Source organism: Polyodon spathula, chromosome 1 (genome assembly GCF_017654505.1).
Source record: "Polyodon spathula isolate WHYD16114869_AA chromosome 1, ASM1765450v1, whole genome shotgun sequence".
Lineage (NCBI taxonomy): Eukaryota > Metazoa > Chordata > Actinopteri > Acipenseriformes > Polyodontidae > Polyodon > Polyodon spathula.
In genome coordinates, this window is record NC_054534.1 from 1,755,544 (window position 1) to 1,775,246 (window position 19,703).

Genomic DNA, 19,703 nt, shown 5'->3' on the forward strand with positions numbered 1-19,703 from the left:
ATGCACACAACGTCCATATTTTAGCAAAGTTTTAATAAGTCAAGTCAAACATTAAAATACTGAAAACGGCAAACTTGTTTCTTTGTACAAATCGCAGTGGTTCAAAAAATTATTACAAAGATTTATTTATTTATTTTTACAGCAGCAAAACACTGATTGTTAAAAAACAAAAAGCCCTTTAAAGTGTTTTGTTGTTACATTTTTTTCATTATTATGCACAGAGAAGCTCTAAATTATTTAATTTTTTAAAAATGTGCAAGAGGTTACTTAATTGTCACATCGACAATACAAAACAGCACAGAACAGAACCCAGACATTCATGAAAGGAAACACATGGTCAGGACAGGGCTAGTTATGAGAACATGGGTTTCATGTATCAAACAGGGGCCTGACATAGCTAAGGCTAATATGTATTTAAAAAAACAAGTGATAAAGAACAGCTTTGAACAACTCCACAGGGTTAGAACTGTTCTCCCATTGCCTTTAAAAGAAAAAGTAACATAGGATTATAAAATAAATACCATACTGTATGTGGGAAAAGAGCTCTTATGCCAGAGCAGAATCTATACTACCTTCTGCTATTTTAAAAGCAAGCCACGTTAAGTGAACTGCTATGATAAATAGTTTTTGCAATTATAAGAGCTCAGGTTTTTAAACCCTGTCTCAGCTATTAGTAGTGATTTCTCTTTTTGTGTCAGTGTGTGAGAGCCACGAGATCACCGTGCTCACACCGACATGCTCGGTCTCTTCACTGTCCCATCGTCTATCGGGCTGAACAAGGGTGGATTACAAGAAAACAGGCAACAGTGTGTGAGAAGGCACAAGTAACGTCATATACAACAGTTCGGTCTCCCTTCGCTGAGAGAGACAGAGATGGGCACCTGGACATACAGTATCTCTTTTCTAACTAAACAGTTCTCCTTCTCCGGTTGCGAATCCCATAGCATGGAAGTGGAAAGCTCAGGATCTGTGGGTTTTCCTAACTTTATTATTATCATGTACACTTCACGACAGTCTCATGCGCAAACTGATCGTATCCTAATAAAGGCAGCAAAGAGCTACCAGTTTAAAACTCAAGTGTTTCAAAACTACTGCTTTACTAAAATTAAAAATAGTAAACTTGTGTAACAACTGCAAAGAAAGCTTCATACAGATCAGCAAAGACTAGTGCTTTCCTATTGCTAGCTTATAGTGCCTGTCCCTGTGACCCTGCGTCCCTGCTTTAGGGCACAGGATTAATACTGCTAAGAAATCTACAATTCAGGACTGACTACCGAGCAAGAATCAAGATCACCGCCCTATTGCCAAGTAAATCAGATATTAACACTGTCCGTGGGCCGCTTAGTAAAACCTTGAATACAATACTATTTGCATTAAACCAACACGTTATTTCCTAACACATAGTTTCTTATACAATTACAAGAGTATTTCAAGTTATATATATATATATATATTATATATAATATATATATATATATATATATATAGATAGAGAGAGAGAGAGAGAGAGAGAGAGAGAGAGAGATATTTTAGCCCAAAGAGCCAAAATATATATGGGAAGTGTTCGAATGCATGTCATATACTTTCAGAATAGGATCATGAATATGAGGGTTGTTTTATAAAATACTGTGGATTATAACAGATGCATATTGTAATATATGTTAACGTTATATATAGATTTTTATACTGTAAGACTTGAAATTAGCGTTAGCAAAATCTGCAAAATGTACATGGCGCAGAATTTGCAAAATTACTATATTGAGTTTATATACAGTATATGTATACTTAAAATAATATACGCAAACATGTGTTGCCATAAAAAAGTATGTGGTGGGAAATCTGGAAAAGTTCCAGACATTTCTTGTTTATACTTTATATATTTCATATCCATGTGTTTACTCACAAGGACTGAACTCATAAGCCATTTCAAAAGCACTGCACTGTTACTCAGGAAAGCTAGCAGTGTTAAGACAATGAATAGCTCGTTGTAATAACCAAGTCTTTACAAAAGAAATTTGCACTTTTCGCTAGCATGACAACTTCCTTGCAAATGCGGCCTTCTCTTAGCATTTTCCTGTAGATCTTTTATAATTTAGAAGATTGTATTTTCACTTTGAAATCGGGTGAAGCCACTGATCCTACTGAACTAAGCAATCTAAGTCACTTGCGAAAATGTCTAAAACTTTATTACCCTTTTACATGTAATGTCATTTGAATGGGTATGAAACAGCAGTTCAGTGATTGGATTGCTCATTGAATGGGGCTGCCTGTGATCTTTAAGTGTGTAAACTAGGCATGGCCAGGCTGTACACCTGCAGGAACAAGATGCTTCTCTCAAGATACATCCCACACACTGAAGAGATTATATAAAGTGCTCCTAAAACCCACCAAAAACACACGCAAAAAACAAACAAACAAACAAACACTTTAACAAACACTTTAAAAAACTGTCCATTACACAAACAAAACCACTTCAGGGGAAAGAAAAGTGAAATGCTTGAGTCTCGCATCTGAAGCATGATGTAACCGCTAAACCTATACTGTACCTAGACTAGTATTAGCAATATAATAATAATATTCATAATAGCAACAATAACAGTGACAATAACAGTAATAATAATAACGACACTGTGTCTGTAAGCAAAACATTCCCTTCTAGAGCCTTCACTGCCCCCTCGGTCTGTAACTGTAAGTCACTGCAGCTGCTTTCCTTAGCAAAAATTCCACCACAATAAAAAAAGGTATCAAAACACCGTCACTTCCTTTAAAAAGTTAGTGCAAATCAAGAGAAGGAAAGTAAAGTGTCAACGTTAAGCAGATTGCATCACCACCAGCCGAAGCAAATCAACTGCAAGAAAACTACAATGTCACCAAAACATCTCAAACTAAATGGTGGCAGGGCATGTTAACAGCAAAGAAATGACAACAGCAATGATGCTGTCCTGGGATCCTAAATCACAGCTCATATCCTAACCCTAACCTCAGCTCAATCCTTTCCCCTAACCACACAGACCAGTCTGTAACCCCCTAAAAAAACAGCTCTTCACTTGAACCTTGCTTTAATACTAACCCTAATCCCAGCTCAGTCCGTCACACCTAACACTGACCCACTCCTAACTCCTAGTCCTACACTCTAAGTCCAGGGGATCTATCGTGTTTCACTCAAACGCTCATACGTTCTGTATGGCTAATACTGCATTCTAGAATGCTACATTCAGCTTCTGTATGGCTAACACTGCATTGTAGAACGCTGCGTTCTGCTTCTGTATGGCTAATACTGCATTCTAGAATCCTGCATCCAATAAATCAATGTTGAAGGATCAATTCTGAAGTCCATTCTGCTTTGTCCTGTTTAAACTCTGTAACAAAAAAAACATTCACTTGTGCTTCCTAGAGAACCCATTTCCAATCAGCTGGACATATTTTTAGCAGAAGAACACGTGTATTTCTAGTAATAATAACAGTTAGGCTGAGCACTGCACTGAACTGAATTTAGTGCAGCCCAGCTACTCTGCTCTCTTAAACCCACACCCTGTACTGCAACCACAACACGGTTTGAACTCAACCCAGCTCTCGAATCAGCAGGCTCCTTGAAACCAGCTCCACAAAGGCACAATGAACTCTGCAGACAGCAGCAGCAACGTATAAAAACATGCCTGCCAGCTCCACAAGTACATCCTCCAGTCCCTCTAGATCAGCAGACATGTTAAAGCTCTCTGAAACGAAAATATTGCGTTACAGCCCTTCTAAAAACTTTACCATGCTATCTGTGCACTTTCCCTGTGATTTTAGCATAGTTTACCATGGTTGCCATGTGTGTTAATATGCTTTATCAATCCTTGCTATTCTTTACAATGCTACAGTAAATACATGGGGACATGTATGCAGTAGCATGCTTTCATTGTGCACTATTACACTGTTTTTACTGCAGTAAACTTTTATAAGGAAGACTTGTAACTATATATATATATATATATATAATATATATAATATATATATAATATATATATATAATTCCACTCCAGAGTATCTGTGACGTCATGAATGACTCACTCCGGGGAGCCCACAAAAGCGTTTTATGTACCTATGGATGAACACTGTGATGCTATTTATTAAATCAAGACGATGTTCAGCAGGAGAAAAGTTTTCTTTTCACGACATGTTCAGTTGTAAGATACAGCAATATTCTAGTCGAAGAATCTGTTTGCTGAGGTAGAATTTGTACCAGCTTTTACAGCTTTTTTCTTTCTTTATTTTTAAAAACGATTAAAAACATTTGTTGATCATTGTATAAACATTTCTGTATTGTGGGTGCTGTCCAGACATTTTGTGTTTGAATTGAAAGTGATGGTCTCGAGGAGTCGAATGGGTCAAAGTTCAAGTGTATTTTCCTTTAGAGGAATTATCACTTTTTGACGTCACTGCTGTGGTACCGAATATAGCTTTCAAGTATGTATTATATAATTAAGTAAATAGAATACAATCTCTGTTTAAAACAAGATAAAAGAATAAATAAATAAATAAATAAATCTGTATTATGTTATGTGCTACTTGCAGTAAAACCACCACAATTTACAGCGCAGTGCAACTGTAGGTTAAGGAGAGTAACTAATACATGTAAACTTAATATTTGAACTGCTGGTTGCTAATCAGTACAGCAATAACATAGGGTTAGCCCTTATAAGTCCAACAGGGGTTCTATATATACATACACATATAGAGACGCTACACTTAGTAATGCTATTATTTCACTCATATTACAGCTGAAGTGTACTAACACATATTTTTAGCATATTTGTTTCCAAGTCATCATTATGTTGTACATCTTCTCCTACTGTCCTGTGGAAGTCATACTTGCTTGACCAAGATTCTTCACAGCTCCATTTCAAATGCAAGACTTGCTAGTCTAGGAGACGCCTGAAGGAGGGTTTTTTGAGTCAGGCATCACGAGGCAGGAAGATTGCATGACGGGTTGTCACCCTAAGTCTAATCTAAGGCAGGAAGGTGATGGGACCTCTTGTTTCGAGTTGAGGTAAGTACAGGTACCCAAGAACCGTGGTACCAGCCCATTGTAAAAGGTAGGTACCAGTTCCATATTTTCTCCCTGAGTCCACCTCTAGTTCCTGTCTGCCCAGTCATGCAGTGAAGAAGGGTTCCTGTCTCAGAAGAAGCCACTCTAGCTCCCTGCTGTCAGAGTGGGAATCAGCTGCAGGATGGTATCAAACACCCTTTTAAATCCACTAATTCAATTTCCAAAGCTTGTTGTCTGCACCTCCCTGTTCCTGAAGTTTATAGGCATGTATTCCGTGGAAATGTGTCTTTTGTCATTTCCACAACTACTTTGGTTGACTCAAGAACAGTCTGAAAGAAAAAACTAAATCCTAGTAGATTTTCCATGACATGCCGCACATTACGTGGCCCAATAAATTGTGTTTGGATTGATTTCTGTGGCTTTTTTCTGGAGCTTCATCTGGAAAACCTTTCTCGGTATCCAGACCCCTGGGTGAGTCATATTTTTACTTTCCATGTTTGTAGTGTTCACAGCTTATTTAATTTAGCTTACCTTCTGTGGCTTTTCAGTCAAAAATATAAATGTAAAAATCAGCGCCCTTTTCATGGAGTGTCTAAGAAGACTAAGTGCTCCATTTCCCTATGCCTTCGTGGCCTTACCTTCGAGGCCACCCCCTCCAACCATCCACATCCCTCCCAACATACACTTTCATTGAAGCCTCAAACACACAAAGCACAGGCCAAGTTAGGACCAATCAGACACCACAGCCAGCCACTCTCATCATTTTATCTTGTGTGACGTCACCGGGTAGCCAGTTTGGACAGGAACGGGAGGTGGATGGGACCCTGGGCTGCTTGTCCGTTTTGTCCCCAGAGGACGGCCCTCCCCAGTGGGTTTCGGAGGGGGGTTGGGGTAGCTCAGGAGACATGGGGTGAGGAGGAGGAGGAGGAGGAGGAGTGGCGCCAGAAGCACCAGCCGTGCTTGATGTGCTGCTTGCGGAGGATCTCCTCCTCCCTCTCCCTCTCCTTCCGGGAGCGCAGGTAGCTGTCTTCCTCCTTCAGGTACCAGACTGGTGGCCAGCGCTGCTTCTCAAAGTGCCTCTGGTTCTCTGCAGAGACAGAACGTGAGAGAGCCGTGAGGACTCTCTCTCCAACGAGACATGCTTTACATCTGTACTGCCCCAGCAGCATGAGACCTACATCTACTGGAAAACGGGATGCGTCTGGGTGTTCGTGGGAGCAAACCTTTAGAAATACTATGAATATTAAACACTTAACTGGGCTAAATTTAGAAATAGTAAAATAGCTCAATGACTTTTTCAATGTCACCTTGAGGGAAAATAATATTGAAGACACTTCTTGTCGAAACATTTGTCATTGAACTTAAGTTTCTTTTAAGGTTTCTAAATGTAGCCCTAATGAAGGTTTAACAGTTATGGCAACACATGGTTATATAAAGTGTACTGAATACTGTAAATAAACTGTGATAATTACACACATTTTCCAACATGGTTTGCAGATGTTTAATAAACATGAACACTTCATGCATGCAAACATGTTTTATCGTAGTCTTTTAATTGAATACATTATAAACCAAGACATATCTTTTCAATCCCAGCTACTACTACAATCAGTATTTCTCTGACCTTTGCTCAGCTGATATTCAGTGTGGGCTGCACTGCTCAGTCACTTTTCTAAAGGGATATTGTTAGTGATAAAGGTTTGTGAAACTGTCCTACGCTCAAGCATGCTTGCTATAGCGAGCTGACTGCAGGATTTTGCAGTATTCCTGACCTGTATTGCAAGGCATTGTATAGGAGAAAATATGTGTGAACATACACACAAAAAACACCACGAGGTGAAAAATGAGTTGTATTGAGATTGTATAGTCAACAAGGAATGTTGCATGACCCAAAATGATTTCCAATCACTGTAATATTCTTTGAATTGCATGGCATTTTTTATGTGATAAAACCAGTGACTCGAGCCTCTGAGAGGCAGCCTGGTGTTTTTACTGTGCAGAATGGGGAGGGACAAACCACCGTCACGGGAAAACAATCTAGTAGCCGACATGAATACACTACCCCTATTGTCTGCTTCCAAAAGCACTTCCGTCTATTGAATCAAATTGAATTAACAATCTAATGTCAGGGAAGACACAGGCACGTTGGCCTAATGGATTTCACTGTAAACTCAATCAAAGTCTCAGAGCCTGTTTGGCAACTGGATCACTCTCAAATATGTGTTCCAAATCTGCTAGTGGTTCTGATGGGGTTTCTCCAATTGTACTTTTAAACTAGTGTCGGTCACGCAGGGCTGCAGTTGGAAGCTAGTTCAAACACAGAGGCAGGAATAAAAACTACCAAGAAACAAGACAACAACCACTGAGCTGCTCCTTCCTGGAGTTTTTTTCTTCTCATTGTTTTTATACCAGCATTACTTTTACACCACGTTATTAACTTTCCTTTTTCTTCACACCAGGGCAGTCAGGTGAAGGGGGTGCACAGTCAGGAGGTGAGGGGGTGTACAGTCAGGAGGTGAGGGGGTGCACAGTCAGGAGGTGAGGAGGTGCACAGTCAGGAGGTGAGGGGGTGCACAGTCAGGAGGTGAGGGGGTGCACAGTCAGGAGGTGAGGGGTGCACAGTCAGGAGGTGAGGGGGTGCACAGTCAGGAGGTGAGGGGGTGCACAGTCAGGAGGTGAGGGGTGCACAGTCAGGAGGTGAGGGGGTGCACAGTCAGGAGGTGAGGAGGTGCACAGTCAGGAGGTGAGGGGGTGCACAGTCAGGAGGTGAGGGGGTGCACAGTCAGGAGGTGAGGAGGTGCACAGTCAGGAGGTGAGGGGGTGCACAGTCAGGAGGTGAGGAGTGCACAGTCAGGAGGTGAGGAGGTGCACAGTCAGGAGGTGAGGAGTGCACAGTCAGGAGGTGAGGAGGTGCACAGTCAGGAGGTGAGGAGTGCACAGTCAGGAGGTGAGGAGGTGCACAGTCAGGAGGTGAGGAGTGCACAGTCAGGAGGTGAGGAGGTGCACAGTCAGGAGGTGAGGGGTGCACAGTCAGGAGGTGAGGAGGTGCACAGTCAGGAGGTGAGGAGTGCACAGTCAGGAGGTGAGGGGGTGCACAGTCAGGAGGTGAGGGGTGCACAGTCAGGAGGTGAGGGGTGCACAGTCAGGAGGTGAGGGGTGCACAGTCAGGAGGTGAGGGGGTGCACAGTCAGGAGGTGAGGGGGTGCACAGTCAGGAGGTGAGGGGTGCACAGTCAGGAGGTGAGGGGGTGCACAGTCAGGAGGTGAGGAGGTGCACAGTCAGGAGGTGAGGGGTGCACAGTCAGGAGGTGAGGAGGTGCACAGTCAGGAGGTGAGGAGTGCACAGTCAGGAGGTGAGGAGGTGCACAGTCAGGAGGTGAGGGGGTGCACAGTCAGGAGGTGAGGAGGTGCACAGTCAGGAGGTGAGGGGGTGCACAGTCAGGAGGTGAGGAGGTGCACAGTCAGGAGGTGAGGGGGTGCACAGTCAGGAGGTGAGGGGGTGCACAGTCAGGAGGTCAGTCAGGAGGTGAGGGGGTGCACAGTCAGGAGGTGAGGGGTGCACAGTCAGGAGGTGAGGGGTGCACAGTCAGGAGGTGAGGGGGTGCACAGTCAGGAGGTGAGGGGGTGCACAGTCAGGGGGTGAGGGGTGCACAGTCAGGAGGTGGGGGGGTGCACAGTCAGGAGGTGAGGGGGTGCACAGTCAGGAGGTGAGGGGGTGCACAGTCAGGAGGTGAGGGGTGCACAGTCAGGAGGTGAGGGGGTGCACAGTCAGGAGGTGAGGAGGTGCACAGTCAGGAGGTGAGGGGTCAGGAGGTGAGGAGGTGCACAGTCAGGAGGTGAGGGGGTGCACAGTCAGGAGGTGAGGGGTGCACAGTCAGGAGGTGAGGGGGTGCACAGTCAGGAGGTGGGGGTGTGAGGAGTGCACAGTCAGGAGGTGAGGAGGTGCACAGTCAGGAGGTGAGGAGGTGCACAGTCAGGAGGTGAGGAGGTGCACAGTCAGGAGGTGAGGAGGTGCACAGTCAGGAGGTGAGGAGGTGCACAGTCAGGAGGTGAGGGGTGCACAGTCAGGAGGTGAGGGGGTGCACAGTCAGGAGGTGAGGGGGTGCACAGTCAGGAGGTGAGGGGGTGCACAGTCAGGAGGTGAGGGGTGCACAGTCAGGAGGTGAGGAGGTGCACAGTCAGGAGGTGAGGGGGTGCACAGTCAGGAGGTGAGGGGGTGCACAGTCAGGAGGTGAGGGGATGCACAGTCAGGAGGTGAGGGGTGCACAGTCAGGAGGTGAGGGGTGCACAGTCAGGAGGTGAGGGGGTGCAGAGGGTGCACAGTCAGGAGGTGAGGAGTGCACAGTCAGGAGGTGAGGGGGTGCACAGTCAGGAGGTGAGGGGGTGCACAGTCAGGAGGTGAGGGGGTGCACAGTCAGGAGGTGAGGGGTGCACAGTCAGGAGGTGAGGGGTGCACAGTCAGGAGGTGAGGGGGTGCACAGTCAGGAGGTGAGGAGGTGCACAGTCAGGAGGTGAGGGGGTGCACAGTCAGGAGGTGAGGAGGTGCACAGTCAGGAGGTGAGGAGGTGCACAGTCAGGAGGTGAGGGGGTGCACAGTCAGGAGGTGAGGGGGTGCACAGTCAGGAGGTGAGGAGGTGCACAGTCAGGAGGTGAGGGGGTGCACAGTCAGGAGGTGAGGGGGTGCACAGTCAGGAGGTGAGGGGTGCACAGTCAGGAGGTGAGGGGTGCACAGTCAGGAGGTGAGGGGTGCACAGTCAGGAGGTGAGGGGGTGTGAGGAGTGCACAGTCAGGAGGTGAGGGGGCACAGTCAGGAGGTGAGGGGGGCACAGTCAGGAGGTGAGGGGTGCACAGTCAGGAGGTGAGGGGGTGCACAGTCAGGAGGTGAGGGGGTGCACAGTCAGGAGGTGAGGGGGTGCACAGTCAGGAGGTGAGGGGTGCACAGTCAGGAGGTGAGGGGGTGTGAGGAGTGCACAGTCAGGAGGTGAGGGGTGCGGGGCTCTCACCTGCAGACATGGCTTTCATCTCCTTGTGGAACCTGCGGCAGATGCTGTTGTAGTTTGTGCAGATGTGATGCAGGCACCACGTGGCCAGCTGTTTTGCATTATGAAACTGAAATGAAATAAGAGAGGAGACTCAAGGAACGATTTTCATACAGGGTAGCCCTTCTCAGAACGCACTGCTGCTACTTCCTACTTTCCAAAATCTGCCCTGTTCCCCTGTAGACATTCATTGAACTGGCGCTAACCATGGCTTTAAACTTCATTTACTCCATTTACTTACCTCTCTTATCACTGGTACTCCTTGACTTCTGTTGAAGATCTGCAGTTATTTGCTTGTATGTTATACTACAATTTGGAACATGCAGGTATTTCAAAGACAAGGCTATAGATCAAAAGCTGCTTATCAGTACCCAGTCACTTCCTGTGCTATAGTTCAACCTCAATCCAATTGTAAAGCAGCAATCAGACCATGTGACCAACAGCACAGGTACCAGGATGCAGCAGTTTGCGTTTGTATTTTAAATAGGTCCTGAATTCATGTAAAATGACCACGTAAGGCAAGATTCTCAGCTTAATAAAGCTGGTAGGAGAAAAAAGTTACTAAGACATTCATCTTAACACCTCGCCTCCTATGAAAACCAGTGATAAACAAGAACGTATTCATATAGTTCTTATTTGTACTGTTCACCCCTGTATAAAAGGTCCCAGACAGTGAAAGTATAGGTAAGCATTGTAAAAAATTAAATAAATAAATGGGGAGGTCAATTAAAGCATATTAATAAACATAGCAAACTATGGTAAATGCATAGTATAACCATGGGAAAAGCATGGGGGAAAAGTGCAAAAATACTGTGCAAAACTACTGTGGTAAACTTTTCTAAGGGAGCTTACCTGAGCCATCTCCAGATACAGCAGCACCTTCTGGTCAGCATCCTCTCCTGCTTTCTGCAGCTCGTCCACCGCGTGCTGTTCTGTTGGGGAGGAACACAAGGGGGGGAGGCACAGCTCAGCACAGCACAGCACAGCAGCTCACCTGTCAATACCCTGATCACCTGAATCACCTCATCTGCATTTACAGCATGTAAAGTAACTTCTTGACCTTTGACCAGCTTTCATCAATTTCAGACAAGCGATTTAAAAGATATATCGTTTTAGTCCAGCGAATCAAAGGCCAGAGCTACTCCTCTTGACCTCGACTTTGATACCATCAAGAGCCAAGAAATATCAATGGCAAACTCAATACCAATTGGATGAGCACTTCAACATAAGATAAAGCTTAGGAGAGAGTAACAGACAGCCCTTGAGATACAAACAGACTATATTTTCTTTAGTTAGGGCAAGTGGTTGCCATGGCAACATGCTAATACAGGATGTCAGCTCACATGGGAGAGATGCTCACTGTCTCGCTTCTCAGTTAGCTGTGGCAGAGAGCTGGAGACAGACTCTGAAGAACAGCTCACTGCGAACAGCATACAGGTAACCCTGCGTGAACCAGCAACGAAGAAGAACTAAACACTGTCAGTCGTGTGCAAAAACACCCTGACACTTAATCGCAGGGATTTTTAACACACCTACTGTATAATAATTATCGAATACGGTGTATGTAAGCCACAAGAGGTGTACCAACAAAACAACAAACTGAATTTGGCTAGGCCAAGGATGAAAAGTGATGAGACAGCCAAAATCAGAGAGGACAGTTTGCTCAAAAGAATCAAGAAACAGTGTCTGCGTTTCAGGTGGCAAGTTGTTTCAAGCACTGTCTTAGACGGTCCCCTGAGTCCACGATGCATCAAGGATTGCAGATGCTCCCACCTCTTCCCACATGAATGTATGTCACTCTCTTGCTAAATTCTCCCTGTCTACTGAATACTGCAGCTGTTCTGAATGTATTATTATTCTGTCTGAAACAAGCTTGGTCAGGGGACAGCTGGACAGCCTAATCAGTATCAGCTGGTGCATTCTTTCACACAGCTATTGTACAACTACTTCTTTCACACCTGAACATTTCATTCATAGACCCTTTCTGAATTAGTTTTTTGTTTTAGTTAAATATATGTCCTTGTTAGCTCCCTGTGGTTGAGGGTGCTAATTTTTTTTTCTCATCTACAGAAGAACATGAATATGAAACACTGCACAATTCATGCAAACAATAAGAGCCGCTAGGGAAAGTTATTCTGGATGTTTTGTATGATCTCCACAATGTCAGGACCCCTCCCCACCACACTCGCACACGCTGGCCCCGCTCTGACCTGTGAGTGCGAGGAGGCGCGGCAGGCACAGCCGGTTGGCCAGCATGACCAGCTCCATGGCGTCCAGGTCAGGGGTCGGGGTCAGCAGGCCAGTGTACAGGTACTCCAGCACGGCGCGCATGCAGGCACAGTTAGTGTTGGGAATGGAGACCTGGGGAAGAGAGAGGAAACATTACAAACCACTTCCATCTGCAGTCTAATCACACCTCTCCAAGCACTGCCTCTCCAGGACTGGATCTCAGGTCAGGGAGGGAAATGGAAAAAAATTAAAATCATAGCAAAGTGTAATAAAGCATAATGAAAACAAGGTAAAGCAAAGGTTAAGGAATAATGAGATATGGCAAAGCATATTAAGAAACATGGCAAACCAGGGGAAACATCCTTGACCTGGTCAAATTCAGTAAATGCATAATATAACCATAGGAAACTGCAAAAATATCATGATAAACCTGCAGTAAAATACAGTAAATGTGAGTAACCAACAAACTCAACTGTAAAATGGCATGCTGTTTAGCTGTGGTTCTTGCGTGGTAGTGCTATGGTTGCAGGGCAGGTACTGTATAGTGCTGGCCAACAACATGATATTGCTGCATGGACGCGCTGCACTTTCAAAGAGTCAGTCCACAGCATCCTATTGATTCAGATTGTTGATGAGCCCGGATTTAACTTAGCGTTTTTAAAGCTTTGATCTATCTTAAGGTACCCCTACCAGTGGGTGTCCTGACACTCAGATGCAACAGCGCACTGAAAAGATCAGGTTTCAAAGAGCAGTGCCTCTTCAGATGAAAGGGCTGCTGGAAAATAAACATCAAAGCTCCCCGATACCTAGGACAGCATCCACTCCAACCACATGGTCCTCCACGGCAATGCAGCACCACTTTATCGACAATGCAATGGTTCTGTACTGAAGCATCTACATCCGCTGGTCATTCCAGCTAGATAACCGAGTGTGAACACAGTTGGGTGTCCCGAGCTGGACGTGATGCACCTGTAACAGGGCAGAGGCTGTGTGTGAACCGGCGACCCCACACAGCACAGACAAGCATCTTAATCACCGTGCAAAAGAACCAGGCTCCTCTGCAATCATGGATACAGAGCTTTTAACCTCATCACATCTCTCTGCCCTGGAGAGGAGGACCAGGAGGGCTTCTAACTGCTGTGCTCCTACTCTCTGGAATACCCTGCTGGGACAGTCTTTAAACCTCACCCTTAAGACTGATTTGTTTTACTTAGCAACTGCCCTCCTTTCCAGCCCTGCTCTACCAAAAATTTACCACCAGGCTATTAAATAGTTATAAAAAAATACTACTTAGTAGAACAAAAATGCAAATAACATAGTCATTGCTTGAGTCAAACACGTTATCTGAAGGATTAAAAGCTTCATCTCTCTCTCTCTCTCTCTCTCTCTCTCTCTCTCTCTCTCTCTCTCTCTCTCTCTCTCCTCTCTCTCTCGCTCTCTCTCGCTCTCTCTCGCTCTCTCTCACACACACACAACACAGCCTCTGTTCCTCCGGCCTCCTCTCTCCTATTGTAGAGCTGATATATAAACACAAGGCAACACATTGGCCACTCAGCTAACACAGCGTGTTACACTAAAAGAGACTGCTTATTTAGAGTAATGGCAGCTAACTAAAACATTTCAGAAATCTTACCTGTCATGCAACTCCATTCAATATATAGGTCTCATATGTGCAGATTTGAAAGAAACATGAAAAAAAGTAATTTTCCATTTTAAAACAGGATATCTGTACCACACCATGTTAACGACATCTCTGTTTGCAAGTTGTGCTTTCAGATAGTGTTGCACTTCCTTGGTTATTTCAGTCTGTGGGTGAAATTGTCTCCGTTCCCCAAATTGTCCACGGGTGAAATCACTTGCTTCCCTTGCTTCATGGTTTTAGAGCGACTAACCTCATCTCATCTCACCGGCAGGGGAATTAATCCATAACAGCAGTATTTCACACAACACTGCCCATTACATTGTCCCAAAATGTCTAGGTGCAACACTATAGCAGGTCTCTCATGTTGGTCTGTACATAGAGAGTAAGTACACTATGGTTTCTTTGCTGAACAGCAGTAGAAAGTCTGTTTCCATTAATAGCTATAGTAACACATGCTGTGCCACCCAGCATTACTGAAAGTGGCTACCCGGAAATAGAGAATGAAATACTTTGCTGAAATCCTCCGATCGCCATGACGGTGAACCGGTTTGTGTCTATACAAGAATGAAGATTAGTTCAGGGGTGGTAGATCGCCACACAGTATAGCTAGGTGTATAAGTGGGACCCGTGTGAAGCGCACACTGTTTTCACTGCACCTTTTATTTGATAGGGTTTTTTTTGTCCAGGGCTTTATTTTGCATTTCATACACTGTGTTCTATGGACTCTGTGTGCTACCACTGCTGATAGTGTTATGTGAGCTGTCTGAGTCTATCTATGTCAAGGGTGTCCACCCTTTTCTTGGGCAGGAACCACAACAGATTTCACTGTGAGGCTTGTACCATACTCATGCCTCACAGCCATATTCAGGATGCACCATAATAACAACAACACAGCAGGCTAGTGAGAGAAACGGAGTGACCTGGTGGACACTAAGAACAGCATGAGTACTATGCAGCCAGCTCAGGCACTTTCAACACATGTTCAACTCTTGGTGATGCAAGTTCATGAAGGTTTTAATATTGTATTTGTTTTTCACTAAAACACCCTGCTAAAACAAATAGCCCAACATCCCCTTTTTATGCTGCCACATATAGTCAGCAGTTAACTCAACGTATTGTATCAGCGGCTCTGTGTATGTGCGGGTCCCAGGCAGGTGAAGGCGGTATTGTAGCGCTTACAGGTGCTGTGTCAGGTCTATCAAGCAAAGGAGTCAGGCAGACACCAAACAGCTCTTTCACAGAGTGTTTACTGAGCAGGCAGAACACCAGTCAACACTCAGCACAACACCCACGCTGTCACTCCCACACCCGGCAAACAAACACTCAGCACAACACCCACGCTGTCACTCCCACACCCGGCAAACAAACACTCAGCACAACACCCACGCTGTCACGCCCACACCCGGCAAACAAACACTCAGCACAACAGCCACGCTGTCACGCCCACACCCGGCAAACAAACACTCAGCACAACAGCCACGCTGTCACGCCCACACCCGGCAAACAAACACTCAGCACAACAGCCACGCTGTCACTCCCACACCCGGCAAACAAACACTCAGCACAACAGCCACGCTGTCACTCCCACACCCGGCAAACAAACACTCAGCACAACAGCCACGCTGTCACGCCCACACCCGGCAAACAAACACTCAGCACAACAGCCACGCTGTCACTCCCACACCCGGCAAACAAACACTCAGCACAACAGCCACGCTGTCACTCCCACACCCGGCAAACAAACACTCAGCACAACAGCCACGCTGTCACTCCCACACCCGGCAAACAAACACTCAGCACAACAGCCACGCTGTCACTCCCACACCCGGCAAACAAACACTCAGCACAACAGCCACGCTGTCACTCCCACACCCGGCAAACAAACACTCAGCACAACAGCCACGCTGTCACTCCCACACCCGGCAAACAAACACTCAGCACAACAGCCACGCTGTCACTCCCACACCCGGCAAACAAACACTCAGCACAGCAGCCACGCTGTCACTCCCACACCCGGCAAACAAACACTCAGCACAGCAGCCACGCTGTCACTCCCACACCCGGCAAACAAACACTCAGCACAACAGCCACGCTGTCACTCCCACACCCGGCAAACAAACACTCAGCACAACAGCCACGCTGTCACTCCCACACCCGGCAAACAAACACTCAGCACAACAGCCACGCTGTCACTCCCACACCCGGCAAACAAACACTCAGCACAACAGCCACGCTGTCACTCCCACACCCGGCAAACAAACACTCAGCACAACAGCCACGCTGTCACTCCCACACCCGGCAAACAAACACTCAGCACAACAGCCACGCTGTCACTCCCACACCCGGCAAACAAACACTCAGCACAACAGCCACGCTGTCACTCCCACACCCGGCAAACAAACACTCAGCACAACAGCCACGCTGTCACTCCCACACCCGGCAAACAAACACTCAGCACAACAGCCACGCTGTCACTCCCACACCCGGCAAACAAACACTCAGCACAACAGCCACGCTGTCACTCCCACACCCGGCAAACAAACACTCAGCACAACAGCCACGCTGTCACTCCCACACCCGGCAAACAAACACTCAGCACAACAGCCACGCTGTCACTCCCACACCCGGCAAACAAACACTCAGCACAACAGCCACGCTGTCACTCCCACACCCGGCAAACAAACACTCAGCACAACAGCCACGCTGTCACTCCCACACCCGGCAAACAAACACTCAGCACAACAGCCACGCTGTCACTCCCACACCCGGCAAACAAACACTCAGCACAACAGCCACGCTGTCACTCCCACACCCGGCAAACAAACACTCAGCACAACAACCACGCTGTCACTCCCACACCCGGCAAACAAACACTCAGCACAACAGCCACGCTGTCACTCCCACACCCGGCAAACAAACACTCAGCACAGCAGCCACGCTGTCACTCCCACACCCGGCAAACAAACACTCAGCACAACAGCCACGCTGTCACTCCCACACCCGGCAAACAAACACTCAGCACAACAGCCACGCTGTCACTCCCACACCCGGCAAACAAACACTCAGCACAACAGCCACGCTGTCACTCCCACACCCGGCAAACAAACACTCAGCACAACAGCCACGCTGTCACTCCCACACCCGGCAAACAAACACTCAGCACAACAGCCACGCTGTCACTCCCACACCCGGCAAACAAACACTCAGCACAACAGCCACGCTGTCACTCCCACACCCGGCAAACAAACACTCAGCACAACAGCCACGCTGTCACTCCCACACCCGGCAAACAAACACTCAGCACAACAGCCACGCTGTCACTCCCACACCCGGCAAACAAACACTCAGCACAACAGCCACGCTGTCACTCCCACACCCGGCAAACAAACACTCAGCACAACAGCCACGCTGTCACTCCCACACCCGGCAAACAAACACTCAGCACAACAGCCACGCTGTCACTCCCACACCCGGCAAACAAACACTCAGCACAACAGCCACGCTGTCACTCCCACACCCGGCAAACAAACACTCAGCACAACAGCCACGCTGTCACTCCCACACCCGGCAAACAAACACTCAGCACAACAGCCACGCTGTCACTCCCACACCCGGCAAACAAACACTCAGCACAACAGCCACGCTGTCACTCCCACACCCGGCAAACAAACACTCAGCACAACAGCCACGCTGTCACTCCCACACCCGGCAAACAAACACTCAGCACAACAGCCACGCTGTCACTCCCACACCCGGCAAACAAACACTCAGCACAACAGCCACGCTGTCACTCCCACACCCGGCAAACAAACACTCAGCACAACAGCCACGCTGTCACTCCCACACCCGGCAAACAAACACTCAGCACAACAGCCACGCTGTCACTCCCACACCCGGCAAACAAACACTCAGCACAACAGCCACGCTGTCACTCCCACACCCGGCAAACAAACACTCAGCACAACAGCCACGCTGTCACTCCCACACCCGGCAAACAAACACTCAGCACAACAGCCACGCTGTCACTCCCACACCCGGCAAACAAACACTCAGCACAACAGCCACGCTGTCACTCCCACACCCGGCAAACAAACACTCAGCACAACAGCCACGCTGTCACTCCCACACCCGGCAAACAAACACTCAGCACAACAGCCACGCTGTCACTCCCACACCCGGCAAACAAACACTCAGCACAGCAGCCACGCTGTCACTCCCACACCCGGCAAACAAACACTCAGCACAGCAGCCACGCTGTCACTCCCACACCCGGCAAACAAACACTCAGCACAGCAGCCACGCTGTCACTCCCACACCCGGCAAACAAACACTCAGCACAACAGCCACGCTGTCACTCCCACACCCGGCAAACAAACACTCAGCACAGCAGCCACGCTGTCACTCCCACACCCGGCAAACAAACACTCAGCACAGCAGCCACGCTGTCACTCCCACACCCGGCAAACAAACACTCAGCACAGCAGCCACGCTGTCACTCCCACACCCGGCAAACAAACACTCAGCACAACAGCCACGCTGTCACTCCCACACCCGGCAAACAAACACTCAGCACAGCAGCCACGCTGTCACTCCCACACCCGGCAAACAAACACTCAGCACAGCAGCCACGCTGTCACTCCCACACCCGGCAAACAAACACTCAGCACAACAGCCACGCTGTCACTCCCACACCCGGCAAACAAACACTCAGCACAACAGCCACGCTGTCACTCCCACACCCGGCAAACAAACACTCAGCACAACAGCCACGCTGTCACTCCCACACCCGGCAAACAAACACTCAGCACAACAGCCACGCTGTCACTCCCACACCCGGCAAACAAACACTCAGCACAACAGCCACGCTGTCACTCCCACACCCGGCAAACAAACACTCAGCACAACAGCCACGCTGTCACTCCCACACCCGGCAAACAAACACTCAGCACAACAGCCACGCTGTCACTCCCACACCCGGCAAACAAACACTCAGCACAACAGCCACGCTGTCACTCCCACACCCGGCAAACAAACACTCAGCACAACAGCCACGCTGTCACTCCCACACCCGGCAAACAAACACTCAGCACAACAGCCACGCTGTCACTCCCACACCCGGCAAACAAACACTCAGCACAACAGCCACGCTGTCACTCCCACACCCGGCAAACAAACACTCAGCACAACAGCCACGCTGTCACTCCCACACCCGGCAAACAAACACTCAGCACAACAGCCACGCTGTCACTCCCACACCCGGCAAACAAACACTCAGCACAGCAGCCACGCTGTCACTCCCACACCCGGCAAACAAACACTCAGCACAACAGCCACGCTGTCACTCCCACACCCGGCAAACAAACACTCAGCACAACAGCCACGCTGTCACTCCCACACCCGGCAAACAAACACTCAGCACAACAGCCACGCTGTCACTCCCACACCCGGCAAACAAACACTCAGCACAACAGCCACGCTGTCACTCCCACACCCGGCAAACAAACACTCAGCACAACAGCCACGCTGTCACTCCCACACCCGGCAAACAAACACTCAGCACAACAGCCACGCTGTCACTCCCACACCCGGCAAACAAACACTCAGCACAACAGCCACGCTGTCACTCCCACACCCGGCAAACAAACACTCAGCACAACAGCCACGCTGTCACTCCCACACCCGGCAAACAAACACTCAGCACAACACCCACGCTGTCACGCCCACACCCGGCAAACAAACACTCAGCACAACACCCACGCTGT

General features: G+C 47.8%; 1 protein-coding gene across 4 annotated transcripts in view; it reads right to left on the bottom strand.

Moving 5' to 3' along the window:
* Positions 1-4,506: 4,506 nt before the first annotated feature.
* LOC121307615 (rho-related BTB domain-containing protein 1-like) overlaps positions 4,507-19,703 on the bottom strand; it is a 77,197-nt gene continuing 62,000 nt past the window's right edge. For all 4 annotated transcript variants that reach the window (XM_041239949.1, XM_041240022.1, XM_041239869.1 and 1 more), the window contains 4 exons: positions 12,281-12,431; positions 10,923-11,002; positions 10,035-10,140; positions 4,507-6,119 (listed from right to left, as the gene is read on the bottom strand). In XM_041239949.1, coding sequence (XP_041095883.1) covers positions 5,929-6,119; positions 10,035-10,140; positions 10,923-11,002; positions 12,281-12,431 — 528 coding nt within the window. In that variant the 3' untranslated portion in view covers positions 4,507-5,928. The remainder of the gene's footprint in view (positions 6,120-10,034; positions 10,141-10,922; positions 11,003-12,280; positions 12,432-19,703) is intronic.